This window comes from Osmia bicornis, chromosome 14, assembly GCF_907164935.1.
Source record: "Osmia bicornis bicornis chromosome 14, iOsmBic2.1, whole genome shotgun sequence".
Classification (NCBI taxonomy): domain Eukaryota; kingdom Metazoa; phylum Arthropoda; class Insecta; order Hymenoptera; family Megachilidae; genus Osmia; species Osmia bicornis.
Window position 1 is genome coordinate 565,422 of NC_060229.1, and position 16,122 is coordinate 581,543.

Below are 16,122 nucleotides of genomic sequence, written 5' to 3' on the forward strand. Positions count from 1 at the left end.
ATGAAGGAACGTCGGTGTCGTATATATTCCGGACGGTGTGGTGTCGCCGTCTGTGTAGAGGTGGTCCTTTTTCCGTACTCGACGCCGACTGAAGAGGCACTCGTCCCGATCGATCGATTGGAAACTATTCCCGGCCATTACGGTGGAGTTAGTCAGCCGGTGGGAGAAGGACGACTTTATCATGGGTCTCGTGCCCTCGACGGAGCCGGCCAAACAGAGAGAGAGAGAGGGAGAGAGAGAGGAGAAAATATGCGCTGCAGGGGGTTGCAACCATCCACTCCCTGGGAGAGTCGAACGCCACTGATTCATTATGCACCCGAACGAGATTCGTGCAAGTGCAGCGAGTAAAGCGTGCGTACAGGGCGTTGCAAAAGTAATAAGCATCGTTTAGATAGGCGATTCATCGAAAAGTTAATTAAGACTCCGCACTAAACGTTCTGTCAATATTTTCAATACAATGTGGCTGATTTATAGCGTGGTATCCATTAGAGAATATCCAATTTTCAACCGCTTATATCCCAAAATAGTAATGGACTTATCGACTTGTTGTCCCATGGAAGATGTACACTTTTGCATGGAGCTTCAAATTGTCATATTAGTGGACACGCTATTATCACGTGTATCCTCAAGTTCCGGGCAAAGAAAGTGCGTGATGTTCCGCGGTCCGACCATCCCTTCTTGGCGACGACCACAATCCGCCAGCCATATTCCAACAGCCGTGACACGATTCGCGGACACCGGTCGACCGATCCCAGGCACTCGAAAAAACATCTGCAGACGATCTTCCTCTATTTCCGTTTTCATTCTTTTCAAAAACTCTTCGAAAGGGTCGGGTGGTGGCGGTGGCGTAGGGGTGCGTACGGTTTCTGGAACCGGCTCCAGACACTCGCAAATACCTTCAAGAATGTTTCTGAGGCCGATGGACTTGTAGTCGTCGTCCAGCCGTTCAAGGGACACCGATTCTTCTACGCTTCCCTCCTCGCCGAAGGAGGACGGTTCCTCGTCTCTGTCGTAGACATCGTCCATGTTGAAGAATGGAAAATCAGGAGTGTCCTGTTGATCAGCGATGCTATCAGCGATAGCTGATGCACGACCGGTATGATCATCGTGCTGCATGCTTTCGCGTTTTTCTTCTGTCGGGCTGATTTCCGGCTGAGCTAACTGAAATATTCAACGTTTTATAGAGGAACGTGGGAGAGAAATTGCTCGGCCGAACGTGATTAACTTTCGCCGAGGCTGGTGTAGGTAAACAGCCTTTCGGTTGGGAAGCGACGATTACCGTTTGCTGTGCCAAAGAAAAATTATAACGAGCGACGAGCAAACGACCAACTCGTTTCCAGCGAAATTAAAAGGGATTATATTTTTAGCGTTTCTCGAACATAGAGAACCAGAGATTCAATCTCGTAGCTTGCATAGCATTTTTCAAAAACGTTTTGGCGAGACTATATATATGTACATATACGTTCTGTTCGTTTACGAACCTCCTTTTTCTCTTCGTGCTCTGTATGATCGATCATCTCAGCTTCGATCTTCTCTTCCTCCCGAGGAAGCTGTTGCTGTTCCTTTTCCTGATACAGTACATCAATTTCCGAGGTCCTCGCGTCAACTCCGAATTCTTTAAGAACTTGCAATGTCTCCGATGATCGACTGTCTTGGCTGGCGGTAAACCCGCAAATATCCTGCTGACCGGTGTCTTCCGCCTGATTGATAGCTCGATTGAAAAGGTGAAAGCATTAACTCTGTGCTAAACGTATATATACGGGTTTCGTGCCTTCGGTAATCAGAGGGTTAATTCCCTGGTAATCGATGTTTTCGTCCGCCGTCAGAATCGGCACGATAAGTGGTTGCTCGATCGATTCTAACAGAGTCGACCAATCTCGCCGTTAGAATATGCTACAATCGAAACGGCCTTCTGTAAATTTGTCCATCGCGTTCCCGTTTCCTAGTGTACGCTCCAAAGCGGGCTTGCATCGCGCTGGAACGCGGAAAATAGCGCGTTCGACGCATCCAGTAATTATTTCCTGCCCCTCCCCCTACCCAACCCTTCTGTGTTTCGATTGCGCGCGATTCCATTTGCATCGGTGCGTTATTAACGAAATTATATTTGGCCATCGCCAGGGTGAGAGCACTCGACGCGAGTCCTCGTACAGCCTTTTCCGTTCCATTAATCGTTGGACAAGCTGGAATAGCTCGAAAAATCATTCGCCACTTTGAATAAGCTAACACGGTCAATAATACCGGGGTAAATCGCTCGTGGCCGCGTACGATTTTCCTCTTTTTAACCCTTTCGTTACCAACCTCGACTACACCGGTCCACCACGTAACAACCCGAGGCTACTAATGAGGATACTAATTTCATTACTCGGGTAAACTCGGTGGCTGGCTTTTCTCTCACTGGAAAACTCGTTAATTTTAATTTTTTTTCCTTCGACCACTATTAGAGGCTTCCGGAAGGCTGAATATCCGACGTTCCCCTAGAATTTAGGACACGGTTTACACGCGAAAGTAATAACTCTCGTATATCGGGCGTCATGCAAAATTTAGAAATACCATCAATTTTTTCCCGTCGTTATCATTTTCTTATAGACGAGCCACTAAATTTGACGAGCCTATGAAAGATAAGTGGAATCGAACCTGTATCGATCACCCTATCAAACACCCCATCGCGAATCCATCCGCTATTACCCTTGCCTCCACGGTTTCTTAGCCATTTTTAGCGAAAAAAGAATGTATCTACCTCTTCCACCGTGGTGGACGACACCTGGAATAATTTCGAATCCAGCGTGCTCGTCTGGTCGGAATCGGTACTCGGTCCGCAAGGGCGAAAAAGTTGCTCCGTGTCCTTCCGATCCTCGGTCCCGCAGGTACATTCACCACTGCAATCCAGTCCGGCCAGGAACGCGTACAAGTCGATGAAGGTCAACAGAGGTATCATCGCGGAACCACCTTCTGGCTCTTCCGTCAGCAATTCGCACACGTACACCATCGTTTCGAGCAGATTCTGTGCGAAATGTGGTACAAAGGGGTGCATGTGAATTGGCGGACGATTCGTAGCTGGCAACAATGGCCGGTGATTAATTTAATTCAACCGGTAACGATGATTCATCGATTCCTATTACCAGTTCATGAATTAAATACATCCCGGAGGTACGTTGAGGCACGAGCTGCGGCGAATCAAATGTAAACGAGATTGTCTGTGATAATCTTTCTTGAATCAATGCATTTACAGACTAATATAGTTTAATAATACGTTTCGTTTATATTTGATACAGCATTGTGATGCCAACAAGGCGGCAAACAAAACGTTCTTTCCGACCGGTGACAAAAAGAGATCAATTAGGAGAATGTTTTGTCTCGCTGGTGACCCGTTGTAAATCGGAGCGGTCTCGAACAAAGAGCGAATTGTTTCCATCTGTTACGCTTTCAACGATCGAATTCTTGCAGACAGAGAACGTCGAGGGGGATCATTGTTTAGAATACCACACGATTTTGCTGTCTCGACCTCGACTAATCGTTTACAACGGCAAAAAATGTTGCCGCTTATGCCATCTCCTGTTCACACGTTCGCAGCGACAAAACGTACTTCTCCTTTATCGATCTTGCTTTAGAATAGATTAGTAGAACCTTCTAAAAATATCGTTTGCTAGGATACGATAAAGATCAGCCGGGAAGGGCAACGAAGAGCGTACATATGTATAGACTCGTTCTATTTTCGGTATTTCACGCGACAGAGTTTCTATTTTCGAGGCAGACAGCTTACCTTGCCGAGGAATCCGCAAGCGATCGCGAGGAATTTGTAAAAGTGGCATTCCGTAGCTGGTAAAAATTTGCCCACCGATAAAATCTGGAAGAGGATTGCTTCGGATAGTGCAATGCCTTGCCACCTCAACAGCAAACTCGTCAGGCAGATTTTCTCCACGCGACCGAACGCGTTCAAAAGGGTCCTCAGGTAGCCAGGGGTGATACCTGAAGGGTGAGCGAAGGGAGGGTACTCCAATCGTTCCTATGAAAATAAGGGTAGGCTGACAATTCATGGTCAGCGATTCTTTCGATCGCCGCACGTTAGGTCATAGATAACGTTCAGCGATTTAATGACGTCAAGTTTATTGGTTTTAACCTTGTGCTCGATTCTCAATAGTCTCAACTTGAATTAACTGATAAAGCTGTTACTTGCAACAATATTTTACGTAGAAAATTTGGTTCGCAAAGGGTGAAATTGAAGAATTCAACGACCGTACCCTTCTCAAAACATCGTCGTCGTTTTCGTAGCGTTAGTCAGCGTGTCTACACGGTTTATTTGAAACGAGAGCGATCTGGATATCGAAGCGGAGCATAGAAAAATATCGCCGACAGTCTCGCCCTTACAATCCTTCGTCTATGTATCGTATCGGGTCACGGACAAGCGTTTTACGTCGGTTCGAGGTTGCTTCCGCTGTTCCAGCGAATGAAAAATCCTTCGATAGAGCAGCTAGAAAAATAGGAGAATCCGATAGTTCAAGGCTCTCGAATCTCCTGGTTCATAATGTATCAAGGTAGCAAGGAAAGGTCTCACCAAAAACGATACACGATAGATATCCGTTCGGATCGAACGAATTAATTTATTGCGATCGGTTCAATTAACCGATTTAATCGTTTTCCTCTAGTTTGGTCCGTTAACCGTGCCGTTTGCGGTCCGGCTACGTTTCGAGTTGGTTGCACGATGGTACACCCGGGATTCGTTGAAAATTAATTGGGTTCCAGGTGCGAAATTCTTAATCACCCTCGAAAATCGCGCGGTAGAAACTGTTTCTTCGAGACTCGTGCAATTTATTCGATACATTTACGGTGTCGAATCGAGTGGCATCGATTGACCAAGTCCGATTAAACGGACTCGAAGACGTAAGCTGACCCGATGCTTGAATAATTAAATTCAGTCAGTGGATTTATTCACTTATCTATCCACTTAATTACGGGGCCCAGCAATGGAAGCAGATAAAATATATAGAACGTACAATGGAAGCAATAGAAAAGATTACGGTTAACGACGACACTCGAACGAGAGAACAAAGTCGAGTAAGTGAGCTACGCTTTAATTTATCGACTTTAATCAACCCTTTGTAAGATAATAGGGACGCGGAAAAAGACACGTCAGCGATACGCTCGAGACAAAGGACCGCGAGACTGAACGTGTCAGGCGAATTTTCTGCACGATTTTATGCCAAACGGGTTACGCAGTTCAGAAGACCTTCCAAAGAAACGTTTCAATCCTTTGTTGCGACCTCTATTGTGTAATTAATCGCAAATCAATCTCAAATCAATCGCCTGAAACTCGATAAATAAGCTATACGCCGTCCGCGACAAAAAAGGTTAATCCCTAATCTTCGCAACCCCTTTACATTTTAAAGAGAATTTCTTGATTTTCTGTATACTTGCCTTCACAGGGGGCACCTCGTTGTTCGCGAGGGCATGGAAATAAGCACACGTCCACTGCAGAAGATCGTAGGGTTGCGTACGAATTGCTGCCTTTGCGTACAATTTCAAAATATGCGCAAACGTAGGCGGAATTTTAATTTGCTCGGCGCAGTAAATATCTGACATCTTTGAACGTTGACCAGGAACATTCTGTTCTCGAAAATCCTTTGACGTTCGCTGCAAAAGAGTCGTGTTTTATTTGTTTCTCGTCGTCGTCGCTTTATAGAGAGATTGAACTAAATTAACACCGGAACAACCGTTGTTATTCGTCATTTTATCGGGTTTGATTGTTCTAGCGGTAGGAAACGTCCTCATTTAGTATTCCGTAGAGATTCACCTCTATAACCCGTGACCATTACTTTCCGAACACTCTGACCACTGTACACCCTGGCCGATGCCATTTGTCGTCTCTTGAATTTCTCGCGTAAAAGAACGACGTTCAAAAGAGACACGTGTTGCTTGGACGCGTGTATTTATCAGAAGCCCGATACGAGGAACCGTTTCACCCTCCACCCCTCGTCCGTTCATCCGTTATTCGAACTAACGAGCAATTTACACGGCGAAGATCATTAAAGTACTCGTTCGGTGGCAACTGCGTGGCTCGACGCGGCGCGCGGCAATAAAACATCGAAGCGTTTTATTTCGCGTCACGAAAAGTTATTAAACCGATGGAAACGCGTGCGCCAGTGCACACGATGTTTACCCTTTTAACCGACGCATAAATTACTTGGACGACCAGTTGTTAAATTTATGCGCGTTCGAGGGGGGCAACCCGTTGTCCGATTCGTCGGATTCGTCGGAATCGAGCGTCAGGTAGCCCGCTTCCGGACTTATTTTCCCCGCGTCGCGGTTCGAATTTTGTCGCGCGATTATCGCGATGAACCCAGCGGTCGCCCATTTCGTACGCCGACCGTAATTTTCACGATTAGATGCGACGAAACTGGGTCGTACGGGGGGCAGAGCTTTTTCATATAAACTGGAGGAACAACGAGGTGTGCGGACGTTCCGCGAACACCGTCGCCCCGCCGGAAGGCACCGCTTTCCTCGTGCTTGTCGCCATTTTTTTCTCAGAAGAGGCTGTTTTGCAGAACGCTCGTTGTTCCATTTCATCTTCTTTTCGCGTGAACGATGCTGCTTCCGAGACTCTCCACGATTCTTGTGCTCTGCCTTTGTCTCGACGATTATGTTCACGCATGGTCGATGTACCTTAGCGACGCGAATAGAATCGGCAGCAACAATTTACCGGAAGTGACGGAGAGAATAGATCTGATATACCCAGGTAAGAGAGGAAGAACGGGAAGAAAAATCTGTAGACAGGAGAAAAGATCGAGATGGTATCGTAGACCAGCTCGTTCGTTAGCAGCTTTGCACGTTCTCTGAAACTTCCTTCCGGCAGGGACACTATGGTGCGGAAGCGGTAGCAAGACATCGAATCCGAACGAGCTAGGGACATATAACGAGACAGACGCCTGCTGCCGGGACCACGATATGTGTCCCGACGTGATCGAGGCCTTTCATAGTAAACACGGATTGACTAATACCGCCTTCTACACCAGGTTTCTTTCAAACTTTATTCATTTTTATTCTTTCTCAGTTCCTTCAACGCATACTCCAAAGAGTTTTCGAAAGGGTTGAACTATTTGTTTCTTCGATAAACGCCTTTCACCTCGCTCGATACACCCTCTTTGTCCCAGCGAAAGGGGTCGGTGGTTTTCAAGTCTGACGGAACCGCGTGCAGGCCGTTGAACGTATAGCAACTTTTGTCGTAACACGCGACCGTTTCGAGGCGGAACGTTAACGATCGCGGTAATGTCAGGTTCGCGTGAACGCCCACACGGAATTTTTTCCCTACCTTAGTGTCCAACGTTCGGTGAGAAATAGCGCGCGATTAGGCGTAATTCGCGTTAGTTATATGCTACTAGGCTGTACCATAAATCACAAGGCTCTGAATGTGATATTAATCGTTTGGAAAGATGCGTAGAGGGAACCAGAATATAAACTGTTGTTCGTTAACAAAGGAAAGTGACAGTAGACAATTTGTTTAACAGGTTAGATTGCGCGTGCGACGAGAAATTTTACGATTGTCTTTCTAAATCGGAGGATGGCATAGGTCGTAAAATAGGATACATATACTTCACCCGTTTAGGCACTCGGTGCTTCCGCAAGGATTATCCGATCGTGGAATGCAAACGCGAGACCGGCATATTGTAAGTGTAACTCGTACGTTAAACGCGACATTAAACGCAGTTATCGGCTTCACGATTCCTTCGTGCAAGCTTGATTTCGAGCTTGAGTCGTTTCAAGCGGACAACTTTAATGATCCCCAACAGTATGAAGACTTGTTTGGAGTACGAGCTGGACACCAGCCAACCAAAGGAGTACCAGTGGTTCGACGTGCCTCCGTTCGATTGAATTCGCCATGGAGCCCGGGGAACTGCGTCGATCACGAGCTAGACGAACCTCATCGATCCTTGGAAACAATGTACCCGAACATCGAATAAAATCGTGAATAATAAATTCGTTTGCCGCTGCTGCGAGTTCTGGATCATTGTCCAATGACCTGAACACACTCCTGTTCGTTAAGTGAAACGATTTATCAAATATTCAGCTGTTTAACACTACACTGGTGTAGTTGTAGGGAGAGAGAGCTATCTAGGTAGCTAATTAAAGTCTACTTAAAGTATGTATTCGGATAGATCTGACTTTCGATAGATCGGATAGAACTTTCTTCGAATTAAGCTATTCTAGTCGTTGCCGCCTAAGCGGTCGAAATTAATTTAACAAGAACTGCTCTGTGTTTTCCTTAGGGCGTTAATAAATCCACGAGACGACGAGCGTTTCTATTACATCCGAGTAATTTTCAGAATTTATTAGTCGACTCGAATTAACATAGAAACGAAGAAAGAGCAGCGAAGGGCTTAACTTCGATGTAGGAATTAAGGAAAGGGCTAAAAGTCTGAGGATCCATTTCGTTGTAATTTTGTTTCGAGCCTCCCGTGTCCAGCTTATTACACGAGGGAGCGCGCTTCAACTCGGATACTCGGATCTCGATAAAAATGTCCCAGATAGAAGTTCGAGTGGAAAGTCGTGTAGAAATATCAAGAATTTCCTCGATACGACGTTACTTTTCTCGCGGGCCCGTTCGATAAATCGAAGAATCCGTTCTGCTGGCTGATCGAGAGACACGGTAGCGTTCTCGATAAGGCATAGTTTGGGAATTTCTCCAGCTGAAACAAAGTTGCTGTACTTATGCGCGTTCGAAAGTCTACACAGGTGAACGGAGAGGTTGTAAATCGACAAGGTGAGGCGTGGCATGGTGTGGTGTTGTATGGTTGTAGCGTGGCGCGGCTGCGCTCGATCCGGACATAAATTTCCAGGGAAATCCTCCGTTAAGCGCCAGCTGCCCGCACACCCTTTTCCGTAGAGCGAAGGAAAACGCGTGGAAAGGTGAGGCCAATTCGGTCTCTGTTCGCTTATCTTTCACGCTACCCGCTCGCTGGTCCGCTCCTTCCAACGCGATTCTTTTTATCTTTCATTCAATTTGTTCAACACATCTACCGATGTACATATGTATAGTATATACCATCGTCTGCCGTGTGGTCTCCGACTCTAACGGAAACTTTTATTTTTCTCGTTTCAGACGTGGCAGCCTCGGTGGAGGTTCATTTCGAGAACAAAGACGGCGGATTCTTCCTGAAACACACACCGAGGCAATACTATCCTGTTAGAGGAGATTCGGTTCCAGCGATATCTCCTGCGACGGGAACGACGTCGAGCGGGAACGGTGGAGTTCCATCGGCACCGCCTGGTTCCGTCCTCTCGATAGACAAGTTCACGGTCTTTCAAACGAGCGAGCCGGTCTCGGTGAGAGCTACTTATGGCCCGTTTAGCACCAAGCAGACCGTACCGGCTCGCTACATAGTTCCGGACCCGTTGGACGCGCTTCCGGGTCCGGAAACCAGGCGAAACCTGACGGCTGCGACGATTCTGGACGCGCAAGAGTTAGGCGCACGCCACCTGGACATGTCCGCTCATCTGGTAGGAAACAGCGTGCCGCGTGATTCACCGGTGCTAAGAGTACTCTTTCATGCCGGAAGCGAAGCAGGCGGAAGGCGCCAGTTGCTACTGGCCCGACATCAGAGGGTCTGCGTGGTTCTGCACGCGAGTCTCGCATCTCCGTCCAGGAGCACAGCGAACAGAAGCAACGGTAGAAGTTACTCTTCTTCTTCGTCTCCTTATTCGTCCTCGTCATCCGCGCTTACCGCAGCCTGCAGCCCCGATGGAGAGAACGGTGTTTGTCTGGCACAGATCACCATACCCGCCGATTGGTGGGCACCGTTACCGCCTCCCGACGCTTCCGGTCGGGTCAAGGTCGCCAAGAGCCTGCCAAGGCTCGTGCAGGTCGCTTACTCGGTGCTCGAGCCGCGAACAGAGGAGGCAGGCTCCGTCGACAGCGGGGCTGGTTTCTGCAGACCCAGAGTGCAAATTCAGCCCGTCACGCCGCTAGGGCAAGTGCCTTTGGCCCCGAATCGGGCTGATTACAAGGAACTCAAGGAGGGTGATTCGCTGACTTTGCTAGTGCCCCATGGACCCCTCTATCCGCGCTCCAGGTTGCATGTTCCCGCCTTCCTGCATCCCACCAAGGCTACCGATCCGAGACAGGACAGGCCACCACTGATCATTGGTGTCTACCTGAGGTAAGTCATTTTTAAATTGCCCACTATGTCTGTGGAATGAGGCTTTTAGTTTACTTTATGATTAAAATATCTCGATGTACACGGTCAATGTACTCGGTCTTTTAATGAGGATAGCTACAATGCTGACGAGACGTCGGGATATTTATCCTACTGGACGCGGTTTAAACTCGAAGCATCGGGTGGTGTACTAACAGTGTACACATACGTCAAGAGTGCATACATTCGAGCATACTATGTATTGTTTAGACGGGGTATTCATCTGCACATTCGCCTCGAATGAGCAAAGGTTTGAATAGCTAGGATGGCGAGCTGATCCGTTCATTCAGGACGAATGCTCAAATGAATACCATGGAGTTTACCTAACAGATTCTGCTGACTGTCAGACGCGAATAATGCAAACTAAACGAACCACCAATACCTCTGTTGTTTCTCCTCTACTTTCTTTAGTAGAGAACTGCTAAACTGATCAGCATCAGTCAGCATAAAACGCGCTGTCACGAAGATATTTTAAACGTCGAGGTTTTGCGTTGTCGCACGGTTTAAGAAGTTTCACAGTGGCAGAGTATGCAACAGCGAATTAACGGGTAGAAAGGGTGGGCTAGTTATTTAGAAAGGCTCTGAAACTCTTGACGCTTCTTTTGGGCGTAGCTGGAAGCCGTTGGAAAAGTAATTACGAGAAAGTCGAAGCAATTTTCGCGACGAAGAAACACGCCAGACAACGGTGGCTCGAGTCAAACGCTTGCGGAGCTTCTTCGTTTTTAGCTCGTGGTTCAAGTCAGTTGCAACGTCTATTTCGTTTTTGTTAATACATACACGCAATGCAACGGTCGGGAAACACGCGATGAAACGCGGCAAAGACCGAGTGAAATTCACTTTATTCGCTTTACCTGCTTCCTCGCTGCTGAACTTGCTGACTTTTTTCTTGCGCGTGAACGTCCACCGGAAACTGCTTTAATGCACCCTCGAGAGTAGCAGAGAATTCTGCGCCCGGTCAGAAAGTGGAACGGCAAGCGGGGACAAAAATTTCCTAATTGGATGAATTGTCGAGGAGCCGCGTAAAGTTATAACCTTTTCATTGTTAGTAAACTCTCCAGCCGTTTCCTTCTCCATTCACCGCGTTCTATTCGTGCTGGTAACGAGAAAACGTCAGTGTGACGGTAATCGACATCCGTCAACTTTCAACAGCTTCGTCGTGACCCTGTTTTTCTATATCATCGCAATTTTTCAGGAATCCGTTCGGTTTTGGAAAAGCATCCTGTTAAAGTGTGACGTATCACGATGAACGTGTAACAATGGAAAGATTTTATCGGGAAATAACCTCTCGGGAGAAGATACGCGATTCGTATCTATATCAGTGAAAGGAAAGGGAGGTTACCCTGTCTCTTAAGAAGAAATCACGAGCGGTGCGAGGAGCGTGATCTCGAGTTGCTTAGAAATTCGATTACCCAGCGAGCTTACTTACACAGCTACAGAGATAAAGGAATTTTTGCTCGCATAGCTACCGCGAGTTTTATCTGAAAAATGTCGAGTTATTTTATGTACCGTCCCCTCCGCGCCTCCACCAACAGCTGCTGAGTTTTATTTTCACGATATCTACTTCCACGTCAGACCGAGGAATTTTATACAGGGTGTCGTGTAATTGATGGATAATTATTATGTAACTTACACCATCGGTTTACACGACACTCGCTCAGAGCTAAAAGCGCGACGCGTCGTTATTTCAACCGTAATATCTCCAAATGATCTGGTCAGGATGGTTCGGAAACGGTTGGCAGGTTTAGCCCCATCCGTCGGGTTCATCCTCCGGTATCGATCATAATTATCGGGCGAATTATCGGTGACAGGTTGAAGTTTAATCGAGCGAACGCGTTTCTCGCTATCGACCGGCATGGTCGGTGTTCCGTTTCGTTTCGTTTCGTTTCGTTTCGTTTCTGTTGGTGATCGATTCGCGAACGGTGGTAGTCATTGAATAAATTGTGGCCGCTTGCCCGACACCGGTCGTTCGTCAACGGTTCCCCAGAATGCTTGGCGGGCGCGGGAGATGGCCCCGATAGCAACCGCTTTGCTTGTCGCCGATTTGTATGTAAATGCCGTCGATGGTCTCGCGGAAATAACTTGATTCGAACTTGTAATTGCATCGACGGAAGCCGGCTTGCCATTTTACGTCCACCCCCCTCTGCTTGCTTTTCAACGAGCAACAACAGCGTCGAAGCAAAAGGGAACCAACCCCTTCTTTTGTGCAAGCTTCTTTTCAAAAGCCCAGCCAATTCTTGTCTCTCCCTCTCGACGTTTTTACAACGCTTCTCCCTCGCGTTGGCTGGCCATTTCGCTTGGATATCGCGGCCAAACGACCTCCGCAATCCACCTAACCTTTCCTAACCCTAATTTGCTCCCAACCGAGGTTAACTTAATTACCCCTCTGCCCGACTGACAGGGGTTGCTTCGTTTGCTGCGGATAATCGACCTCGTCCAGGTGTAATTCGATTTGGAAAAAGACGAACGCGTGATGATCCCCTGACTCTTCTGACTAACCGCTTCTCCTATATAATAGGTCATATTATAAAGGCAAAATGAACATGAAATTGTTCTTTCGAGAAAAACCACGCAAGTTTACCGGCTAGATGGAACGAGGCTAAAGCGAGAAGACTTACTCGATCGGTGGCGCCCGTAAATCGAATCTACCGCTTGTTTTGCATCGTCCATCGAATTAACGACCGTTTTATCCCCCTTTTGCAGATTCTATTTGCACCGGCATGGGTGCACCGATCTCTCGATAATTCACGCGACCGATTGTCCGAGTCGGGGCTATCGATTTCGCGCCGCACCCTCGGAAACGCGTTTTTCCTAGCAATTATAAACGAGAAGAACGAAAGTGCGGTGGGAAATTGATTCGTTCCAATTGCTGGCTTCTTTGACACGGGCTCGCAGTGTAATTTTAAGTAAAATGAAGCGCTAAAAATACACGCAAGGCGGTAGCACAAGGTTTCCTTCGTTACGTGAAATTCGTAAAATTCTTTTACCGCCCGAAATAAGATTTCCATCAGTCCTTTTACCTTTGCAACGAGGCCAGAGCAAAAATTTCGATAGAGAGACGATTGCACGTTATCGGAGGTTCGTTTGCTATACAGCAGAGCCTGCGGTAGCAAAGCGTAAAACGCTTGGGCGAAACGGTGCAACGCGATTGGTAACACACTCGAGACGAGAGAGTAGCGCGCGAAGCGCATAGATATTCGTCAGACGTGGCGTCGCGTCGGATAGACGGAGAGGCAGGTTTCCTCTAGCATCGTAACTTCCCCGTAACGCCGACCCCATGACCCGGTCACGTAACTAGAGCGTGAATTCTCGGGAGCAAAGACTCGCAGCGAGGAGAGTCGTAGGCGAGCCGACGCGGCGCGGCGCGGCGCGGCGCCGCGACGCCGGATTGTAGCGTTCCGTGGAAATGTCCTTTCGAGCGGCATCGAACGAGCAGCTGCTCTTTTTCTTTCGTTTCGTGACGAGGCTACCGATCGACTCGGTATTTGCTTCTTCGAGGTCGATCCGCTCGCGCGCCTCTCAACTCGCTTAAACTTCGTTTCGTTTCTCCTTTTTAAACTTCGTCTGTGAATTTCGAACGAGCCACGAAACGTAAAGAAACTTCGTTTTTCGAGTTTGTCGTTCCTCCTCGAACCCGATTAGAGCTTTCACGGTCTCTGAACTTCATTGCTAATTAACATGTATGACATGCATATTGCAGTGAGAGAACTATAATCCCAGAAGGTTCTCTCTTCATTTTTTCTTTAATACCTTCCCTTTATTACGCTGCTTTTATTACTCGAACATTATTACACCTACTGTTTAACGGTTTAATAATGATCTTTCGAGCACGAACGACGTGGCCGTGAAGTACACTTGGACCACAAAAGGTTCAACGTAGTGCACACCAGAGTAGGTCCTTTTGACGCGCGTTTAATTATGGGCCTGATTAATTTTTTCGACGAAGAGGATTAGAAGAGGTAACGCGCGCGCGATAATTAAAACGTATTAACGGGGCTACTTGTCTGCAGCGCTCTTCTCTGCGCGTTAATCCGCGTTTTTTGGACATTTTAATTGCATCGTTTCCGGTGTACCATGGCGTACAGCTCTCATTATTAACGTCTCGAAGTTGCCAACTTTCTCAAAGACCATTTATCGTACTCTTGCGCGACTTGGTGCGACGAGTTGAGAAAACTGTACCAAGAAAGTCCCACAATTCAGCGACGATCCTGATCCAACAACGGTAGTCGGTGATAAATTTTCCAGAGTTTGAAAAAATTCAAATTCAAAATCTAAACACGATGCTCTGTTCTCTCTTGCTCCCTTTGTTCTTTTATAATTGATATCAACCACGTCGCGCTGCACGTTTTTGCATAGAACAGTCCTCGCTCGGTAATTGAATCGGACCGGCGGAAAATATTTTTCAAACGCAAACACGCCGAGATTTTCTAGCGAGTGGTTATTGCGAGGCGTTCGTGTTCGAACGGCACGTCGAGTGTATGATCGACACCGTTTGAACGTTCCTTTGAAAAAAAGAAAGAAAAAATATCGTACAGGATGTCTCAAAAAGTTTGTATATTGCGAAAACTGCAGATGCGTTGAGTCGAAACACATCAAAATCTCTTTTACCATTTTGCAAGGTGTGGCCTCAATAAACGATTAACTATTGGGTGTCCGATTTCCGGGGTGCCCTGTGTTGCACGCCAGCTGCTCTACGGCTCGAACAGGGCACCCCGGAAGTTGGGTACCCGATTTTTAATCGCTTATATCCGAAAAACGAGGCCGCAGATTGCAAAGCGGTACAAAACTTTTTCATTTGTTTTGGCACGAGGAAGAACTTTGCGGTGCAGTTGTTTTGGAACATCCTGTACAGGTTATCGACGGAGGTAACGATTTGTCTAAACGGAGCTCGTTCCTACCCGTGAATACCTCGCTCCGAGGCCCATATTTCATCTTGCTCGAGGAAATTCAATTTTCAATCCGATACTTTGTAATCGAGGGGACAAGGCGGCCGACGATGAACGATTCCAGGAGCCATCCGGTGCAAGACCACGGGACGGAAAGAGACAGATTCTCTTCTCCCACGTTGAATATCGCGATGAACAAAAGAAGATGACGTTATTACGGACGACAGGCGAGAACCGATCGTCGCTGAAACTCTGTTGCGATCGAGGTTAAGGCTGCTTTCATACAGAAAAATGTGTCGCAATCGAGACGCGTCATTTCAAATATTTGCAGTCAGAAAAATATTAATTCATGCAAAATTATCACCTTTCTAGTTGGAACGAGGTTTTTCCGGTTAATTAAATTCTTTGCAGTCGAAAGCCAGGCTATTCTCGGCACGAGATTTAGTTGCCACCTATTAATGCAACACGATCCGATCAACCTTATTACCTTGCATTGCGCTGATTACGCTAATAACCTCATTGTGTTCTATTTGAACATACAAGTGCATTATCGTTCGCAGAAAGTTAATGCGGGGGTTGGGAAGCCGTGCCGATAATTGTTGAGTCACGAAATTACTCGCAGAGTTTTTGCAAGAAAAAAGAAAAGAAGTAAAAGGGTGGCGTCGAAGAATCACACGTAACCCTTCAACTTTAGCAGTCGTCTCTCCGGCTTAAAACTCCACCTTCCCTTTTCCTACACTTCCACGACTTTTATTTTTATCGGTTCTTTCCTTCCGTCTACCTTCTGTTGATCGCTGATCACATTTTTCTCTCTTCCCTTTTTTTTTTATCAGACCATTTTCGAAACGATTTCCGGAACTACGACAAACCCTCGCGACGCGACGTTTACTTTCTCGTTTTCGAACCGCTCGCTCTACCAATCGGACGTTTTTGTTTGCACCGCGAAATTCGCTGGCCTCGTTCTGATTCTGCTCCAACTAATCGAATAGTCGCTCGTTTCGTAACGTCAGCCATGCTTTCCTTCTTTTTTAATAATGTAACATCTTCGATTGATT

At 47.0% G+C, this 16,122-nt stretch overlaps 2 protein-coding genes across 5 annotated transcripts in view; both read left to right on the top strand.

The window, feature by feature from the left end:
* The window catches only part of LOC114877067 (transmembrane protein 132E), a 60,895-nt gene that overhangs the window by 28,099 nt on the left and 16,674 nt on the right, over positions 1–16,122 (top strand). For all 4 annotated transcript variants that reach the window (XM_029189185.2, XM_029189181.2, XM_046288639.1 and 1 more), the window contains one exon: positions 9,092–10,148. In XM_029189185.2, coding sequence (XP_029045018.2) covers positions 9,092–10,148 — 1,057 coding nt within the window. The remainder of the gene's footprint in view (positions 1–9,091; positions 10,149–16,122) is intronic.
* On the top strand, positions 6,466–7,973 carry LOC114877071 (phospholipase A2-like). Its single transcript, XM_029189191.2, has 4 exons — positions 6,466–6,730; positions 6,848–7,007; positions 7,500–7,658; positions 7,782–7,973. The coding sequence occupies exons 1-4, from the start codon at positions 6,580–6,582 to the stop codon at positions 7,861–7,863; spliced, it is 552 nt and encodes a 183-aa protein (XP_029045024.1). The 5' UTR covers positions 6,466–6,579; the 3' UTR covers positions 7,864–7,973.

What these genes read in the sequence shown, in the direction of transcription:
- LOC114877071 (XM_029189191.2), top strand. Translation starts at nt 6,580, where the DNA reads ATGCTGCTTCCGAGACTCTCCACGATTCTTGTGCTCTGCCTTTGTCTC. An exon ending in AATAGATCTGATATACCCAG is followed by an intron (nt 6,731 to 6,847) that starts GTAAGAGAGGAA and finishes TCCTTCCGGCAG; the next exon opens with GGACACTATGGTGCGGAAGC. An exon ending in AATACCGCCTTCTACACCAG is followed by an intron (nt 7,008 to 7,499) that starts GTTTCTTTCAAA and finishes TTTGTTTAACAG; the next exon opens with GTTAGATTGCGCGTGCGACG.